The sequence below is a fragment of the Nycticebus coucang genome, chromosome 12 (genome assembly GCF_027406575.1).
Source record: "Nycticebus coucang isolate mNycCou1 chromosome 12, mNycCou1.pri, whole genome shotgun sequence".
NCBI classification, from domain to species: Eukaryota; Metazoa; Chordata; class Mammalia; order Primates; family Lorisidae; genus Nycticebus; species Nycticebus coucang.
Genome location: NC_069791.1, coordinates 96,608,722 through 96,615,726, shown reverse-complemented (window position 1 = coordinate 96,615,726; position 7,005 = coordinate 96,608,722). Strand labels below are relative to the sequence as shown.

Genomic DNA, 7,005 nt, shown 5'->3' with positions numbered 1-7,005 from the left:
TTTATTATTAAATTATAGCCGTGTACATTAATGCGATCATGGGGCACCATACACTGGTTTTATAGACCATTTGACATATTTTCTTTCTTTTTTTTTTTTTTTTTGTGGGTTTTGGCCGGGGCTGGGTTTGAACCTGCCACCTCCGGCATATGGGACTGGCGCCCTACCACTTTGAGCCACAGGCGCCGCCCGACATATTTTCATTACAATGGTTAAAATAGCCTTCCTGGCTTTTTCTTAGTTATTGTGTTAAGACATTTATATTCTATATTTACTAAGTTTCACATGCACCCTTGTAAGATGCACCACAGGTGTAATCCCACCAATCATTCTCCCTCTGCCCATCCTCCCCCCTCCCTCCCCTCCCTCTTCCCCTTCCCCATATTCTTAGGTTATAACTGGGTTATAGCTTTCTTTTTCTTTTTTTTTTTTTTTTATGAGACAGAGCCTCAAGCTGTTGCCCTGGGTAGAGTGCCATGGCATCACAGCTCACAGCAACCTCCAACTCCTGGGCTCAAGCGATTCTCCTGCCTCCGCCTCCCAAGTAGCTGGGACTACAGGCGCCCGCCACAACGCCTGGCTATTTTTCAGTTGCAGCCATCATTGTTGTTTGGTGGGCCAGGGCTGGATTCAAACCCGCCAGCTCAGGTGTATGTGGCTGGCACCTTAGCTGCTTGAGCCACAGGCGCTGAGCCAATAACTGGGTTATAGCTTTCATATGAAAGCCATAAATTAGTTTCCTGGTAGGGCTGAGTACAATGGATACTTTTTCTTACATTCTTGAGATACTTTATAAGAAGACTATGTTCCAGCTCTATCCATGTAAACATGAAAGAGGTAAAGTCTCCATCTTTCTTTAAGGCTGCATAATATTCCATGGTGTACATATACCACAATTTATTAATCCATTCGTGGATCGATGGGCACTTGGGCTTTTTCCATGACTTAGCAATTATGAATTGGATGCCCGGCTATTGTTTTGTTGTTGTTGTTGTTGTTGCAATTGTCGTTGTTTAGCTGGCCTGGGTCGGGTTCAAACCCACCAGCCTGGGTATATGTGGCCAGTGTCCTACCCACTGAGCTACAGGTGCCACCCCATATTTTATTTTTGATAATGTAAAATATTTACATTAATTCAAAGGTTAACAGTATGCAGTTAGGCTTGGAGGAGCTTCCTTTCATTCCTTCTGACCATCCCACCCCACCTTATCACGTGAATTCATTTCCAGTTTATCCTCCCATGGTTTCTTTTTGCAAAATTAAGCAAATAGAACTGGCATGGTGGCTCATGCCTGTAGTCCTAGCATGTGGAAGGCCAAAGTGGAAGAGTTGCTTAAACCCAGGAGTTTGAGATCAGCCTGAGCAACATAGCAAAACATAGTGAGACTCTGTCTCTATTAAAAAAAAAAAAAAAAAGCAAAATTAGCTGGGTAAGGTGGTGTTCATCTGTAGTCCCAGCTACTTGTTTTTTTTTTTTTGTTGTTGTTTTTTGTGACGGAGTCTCAAGCTGTTGCCCTGGGTAGGGTGCCGTAGCGTCACAGCTCACAGCAACCTCAAAATCTTGGGGATAGACTGTGGGGAAGAGTGTGTCTGATGGAGCACTTGGATTCAGCTCCTTTATTTCCAACATGGAAGAAACTTACATCGACTCCCTAGACCCTGAAAAGCTATGCCCCTATGATAAAAACCACCAGATCAGAGCCTGCAGATTTCCTTATCATCTTATCGAGTGGAGGAAGAATCATCCTGATGTTGCAAACAAATTGACTACTTGTCCCTTCAATGCTCATCACCAGGTTCCTCGGGCTGAAATCAGTCATCATATCTCAAGCTGTGATGACAAAAGTTGTATTGAGCAAGATGTTGTCAACCAAACCAGGAACCTTGGACAAGAGACCCTGGCTGAGAGCACAGGGAAGTGTCCTCCTTGCGATGAAGACTGGGATAAAGATTTGTGGGAACAGACCAGCACCCCATTTGTCTGGGATACAGACAACTACTGTGGCAACAACAGCTCTGCAAGCAACGTAGTCATGGAACGTAAGAGTAACCTGGCTTCAGGCATGCGAGTTCCCAAATCTTTGCCGTATGTTCTGCCATGGAAAAACAATGGAAATGCACAGTAACTGAATATCTCATCAAATGGCAGATCCTAGAAGATTCTTTTTTTTTTTTTTTTGTGGTTTTTTTTTTTGGCCGGGGCTGGGTTTGAACCCACCACCTCTGGCATATGGGACCGGCGCCCTACCTGCTGAGCCACAGGCGCCGCCCATCCTAGAAGATTCTTACTGATTCCTGCTACCAGTGGGTTCTTCATTTTTCTCCTAATCCAATTACATATAGAATGATAAACAATCTGTGACTTTCAAACTGACAAGTACCTTTTTTTTTTTTTTTTTTTTTTTTTGTAGAGACAGAGTCTCACTTTATCACCCTCGGTAGAGTGCCATGGCATCACACAGCTCACAGCAACCTCCACAAGTACCTTTTTTTCCTGCCCCCCTGAGTCCTCATTTGATGCAAGAACACTTATACTCAGAAGCTTTCAAATAAACCGTCAATGTAGATTAAAAAAAAAAAAATCCTGGGCTTAAGCGATTCTCTTGCCTTAGCCTCCCAAGTAGCTGGGACCACAGGAGCCCACCACAATGCCCAGCTATTTTTTTTGTTGCATTTTGGCTGGGGCCAGGTTTGAACCTGCCACCCTTGGTATATGGGGCCAACACCCTAGTCAGTGAGCCACAGGTGCCTCCCAACACCTGGCTATTTTTTGGTGGTAGTTGTCATTGTTATTTGGTGGGCCTGGGCTATTCAAACCCACCATCTCTGGTGTATGTGGCTGGCCGCTTGAGCTACAGGCGCCAAGCCAGTCCCAGCTACTTGTGAGACTGAGGCAGGAGGGTCACTTGAGTTTAGGAGTTTGAAATTGCAGTGAGTGGCTTGGTGCCTGTAGCTCAGTGGCTAGGGCACCAGCCACATACACTGGAGCTGGGGGTGTTTGAACCCAGCCCAGGGCCTGCCAAACAACAATGACAAATACAACCAAAAAATAGCTGGGTGTCGTGGCAAGTGCCTGTAGTCCAGCTACTTAGGAGGCTGAGGCAAGAGAATCACTTAAGCCCAAGAGTTTGAGGTTGCTGTGAGCTGTGATGCCACTGGCATTCTACTGAGGGCAATGAAGTGAGACTCTGTCTCAAAAAACCAAACCAAAACAAAACATACATATGAACAAACATACTCACACGCTCACACAGCTGCACACAATGGCTATGCATATGTGTGTTTTCTCTCCTTTCTTACACGAAAAAATTATACTCTTTTTTCCTTTTTCACTTAATAAATCCAGGACATCACAACTGTACATACATTAGTAGAAATTATCCTTCTTTTTTAGTTCACAGGTCTTCATTGTGTGGACATTCCTGGTTCGTGCAGTTGGCCTCTGAGGGTGGGCACTTAAGTTTACTTAGCGAAGTAGGGTGCTGCAGTCATTTTGTGCCTCTGCGCCTGGTCCCTCTGCTGCACAGGTAGGAGGGGCTGCCTGCTCAGTGTGGTCAAATTGTTTTTTTTTTCTTTTGACACAGAGTCTCACTCTGTTGTCCTGGGTAGAGTGCGGTGTAGTCGTCATACAGCTCACAGCAACCTCAAACACTTGGGCTCAAGCGATCCCCTTGCCTCAGCTTTGGCAGTAGTTGAGACAACAAGTGCTGGCCACGATGCCCGGCTAGTTTCTGTTTTTAGTACAGACCGGTCTAGCTCTTGTTCAGGCTGGTCTCCAAGTCTTTGAACTCAGGCAATCCTCCCACCTCGGCCTCCCCGAGTGCTAGTATTACAGGAGTGAGCCACTGCACCCAGCCTGAACTCTTGGATTTTTGCTCATCAGGGAGATGAGAAATAGATCTCAGTGAGGTTTTTTTTTTTTTTTTAGGTTTTAAATGTAGTGTAGTGTTAATTTGCATTTATCTTACTGAGTGAGGTTCACCTCTTTTTCATCTCTGGGAGCCGCTGACATGTCACCTTCGATTTCCCCATTCAACTGTCAGCACCTGGGACAGGGTGCTTGTTTATTTTAGCTGCTGTATTCATAGTATAGAAAAATGCTTGGGCTGTCTGATGTGACAATAATTCTTTTTCAGGGGGAGACAGAGTCTCACTTGGTCACCCTGGGTAGAATGCTATGGCATCTTAGCTCACAGCAACCTCAAACTCTTGGGCTTAAGAGATCTCTTGCCTCAGCCTCCCAAGTAGCTGAGACTACAGGGGCCCGCCACACGTCCCGCTATTTTTTAGAGACGGGGTCTCCCTCTGGCTCAGGCTGGTCTGGAACCTCTGAGCTCAGGCAATCCACCGGCCTTAGCCTTCCAATTGCTAGGATTATAGGTGTGAGCCACTCGCCCGCTGACAATAAATGTTTTAATTGAGGAATGGAAGCGCGAACAAGTGCATGGCTCATACATCCATCACTGCCTTCTTTGTTCTGATCATGCCTACATCAGGAAATAGGACAAATTCAGGAGAAATAACTACAGAAACTCCAGGGAAACTCTAGGCTCCAGCACTGTCCCCAGAGTAAGGAACTGATGGTGGCCTTCCTCCACCAGCCTGGTCCGAAGTGCCCCATGCTCTGGGAGCTGCACACCCGTCTGCCCTTCTAGTGACCCTGGGGTCGTTGTCAAGGTCACCCGCAGCGTACCAGTGCCCCCAAGGCAGCCGGGGCGTCCCCCACCTCTCCTGCCCCATCTGCCCGCGGCCCCAAGGACCACAGAGACCAGCTGGACTTTGATTTATTTATTGGATCACCACAGCAAAAGGGAGGTCTGGGGAACCCTCAGGACAAGAGCGGGGTCGCTCAGCGGTACTTCTCGGTCAGGACAGAGGACACGACCGACATGAATTTGTCCCAGGCGGCGTGGGCCTCGGCCGTGAAGTCGGCAGGGAAGCGCGCGGCCACGGTGACCAGCAGGCAGTGGGACAGCAGCTGGAGGCGCAGAGGGCAGCTCAGAACGCTCAGCGTGAAGGGTTCCGGCGGCTGCAGCCCGCCCCGCCGGGACCCGGCCCTCGCCCCGGCCCTCGCCCCGCCCCGCCCCGGCCCACCTTGAAGTTGACAGGGTCCACCCGCAGGATGTAGGCGTGCAGCTCGCTCAGCTTGGCCAGGGCGCCGGAGATGTTGTCGATGTTCTTGACCGCGTCGCCCAAGGCGGCCACAACCTTTGAGCCGTGCGCACGCAGCTGCGCCGACCCCGCGTGCAGGTCGAAGTGCGGGAAGTAGGTCTTAGTCTGCGGGTAGGTGATGAAGAGCCTGCGGCGGTGGGTTGCGAGCTGTAGGTCTCCTTAAAAAGGCGCCGCAGCAGTCCCCAGAGCTTGGCCGGACGCCCCGGCCGGTGCCCAGCCTGCTGCGGCTCCTCGGCTCCTCGACCTCCCTCTGGGCTCGAGGCCCAGCTCTTGCAGCCCCAGCCCCCTCTCAGCCCCGGCCTGTGTCTTTGTTCCCAATTGGTCCCCAAGTCCACTGCGCTCTGCCTCCAGCACCTGGAGCGACCCGCCGCCCGCCACATCTCTCCCTGGGGAGAGGACCTCCCTCCCGCCCTGGACCAGGTGGCCTGCTGTGCCTTCTGGCAGGACTCATGTCCTCCCAACAGTATTTTAAGAGAGGAAGCTCTCTCTCTTCAGGAAACCTTCCTCTGACTTCCTGCCCGAGACCAGATGCTCTGATGTTAGTGGTGGCAGCAACCTGACTGCCTTGGAAGGCACTTAGACCTGGGAGGAAAACGTTTCCCCTCTTCACGTGCCAACTGAGCCTGGCCCTGCTCAGGTCTCTGTGAACTGTGGGTGACAGAGCCTGTGCACCTGGTCTCCTGGCCTTGTTCCCCCTCCTCCCCACTGATCCCCCCTCAGTGGCCCCTCCTCACTGACCCCTTCCTGGACACCCCCTCCTCACTGACCCCTTCTCACTGACCCCTGGCCTCTGACCTGTCCCTCAAGTAGTCTTGTCCAAGACTCACCTCTCCAGGGTCTCAGTGCCAATGATGTCAGCCTGCGTGGAGATCTTGCCCCACATGGACACGATGATGGCCCTCTCAGTCTTGGTCAGAGACATGGTGGTGGGGGTGGGCAGCTGGGCTGGAGCTGGGTCTGCTCAGGACTGGCCTCAGTGATGCTCAGCCCTCAGGGTCCCCTTATATGCAGGCATCTGGCTAGGCTGTGGCTGTGGGTGGGGAGAGGGGAGGTGCTGCAGGGGTGGGCAGCCCTTATTTTCTTATCAGATCCAGTGACAGGGCAGGCAGGGCCTGGTGGGGCTGGGGGAGGTGGCGTGAGGGGCTATCACTCCTGCCTGCCTTGCTTGGCCTTAGAAGGGGTGTTGTCCACAGTCTGGCCACAGAGTCCAGAAGAGATAGGGGCCCAGCCATCCCAGGGGGTCATCCCTGTAGTTGTGGTCCACTTCTGCACTGTCCTTACTGTGCTTCAGAATCACAAAATGGAGGAAACCAGAGGAGCAAGTTCAGAGACACATCCTCTTTGAGAACATCCCTGCACCATCCTCAGGTTAGCATAGGTCAGCCGCATGTCAGTTCCCTTCCCAATCCCTGGGTATGTCTACTGAGAAAGCTTCTGTTGCCCCAGCACTGAAGAAGATGAGGTGGGACTGTTTGCTGACCTGTGGGAGGAGGAAGCAGGTTAATAGAGGTCACCTAGTATAAGATGCTGTTGGTGACTGCAGTATTGCTGTTCACAGCAGGCATTGTAGCACCAATGAGGCAGATATTCCTTTTAATTTTATTTTAACATACAATGAAATTTACTTTATATTGTCTAAATACAACACATATATATCAATTTGCATAGCCACGGCCACATCTGGACGCAGAGCAGCTCCACCACCCTCATACACTGCCATACACTGACTTCTCATGAGCAGTCTCACTCTCTGCCTTCCCCTAACCTCTGACAAAGGCTATAATTTTGTGGGGGGTTTTTTGAGACAGAGTCTCACTATGTCACCCTCAGTAG

The 7,005-nt window shown here is 50.4% G+C and overlaps 2 protein-coding genes across 2 annotated transcripts; one reads left to right on the top strand and one right to left on the bottom strand.

Moving 5' to 3' along the window:
* The first annotated feature begins 1,576 nt into the window (after nt 1-1,576).
* Nucleotides 1,577-2,166, top strand: LOC128562347 (gametocyte-specific factor 1-like). Its single transcript, XM_053557213.1, has one exon. The coding sequence runs from the start codon at nt 1,629-1,631 to the stop codon at nt 2,124-2,126; it is 498 nt and encodes a 165-aa protein (XP_053413188.1). The 5' UTR covers nt 1,577-1,628; the 3' UTR covers nt 2,127-2,166.
* Nucleotides 2,167-4,779: 2,613 nt separating this feature from the next.
* Nucleotides 4,780-6,094, bottom strand: LOC128562038 (hemoglobin subunit zeta-like). The gene is made up of 4 exons (XM_053556645.1): nt 6,000-6,094; nt 5,783-5,820; nt 5,095-5,330; nt 4,780-4,978 (listed from the first exon to the last, which is right to left on the bottom strand). Exons 1-4 carry the CDS (start codon nt 6,092-6,094, stop codon nt 4,850-4,852), a joined length of 498 nt encoding a protein of 165 aa, XP_053412620.1. The 3' UTR covers nt 4,780-4,849.
* Between the last annotated feature and the right edge of the window lie 911 nt (nt 6,095-7,005).

Coding starts and splice junctions, on each gene's coding strand:
- LOC128562347 (XM_053557213.1), top strand. CDS start 1,629: ATGGAAGAAACTTACATCGACTCCCTAGACCCTGAAAAGCTATGCCCC.
- LOC128562038 (XM_053556645.1), bottom strand. CDS start 6,094: ATGTCTCTGACCAAGACTGAGAGGGCCATCATCGTGTCCATGTGGGGC. Junction 5,821..5,999: donor GGCACTGAGACCCTGGAGAG/GTGAGTCTTGGA, acceptor TGTCACCCACAG/TTCACAGAGACCTGAGCAGG. Junction 4,979..5,094: donor TGGACCCTGTCAACTTCAAG/GTGGGCCGGGGC, acceptor CTGCGCCTCCAG/CTGCTGTCCCACTGCCTGCT.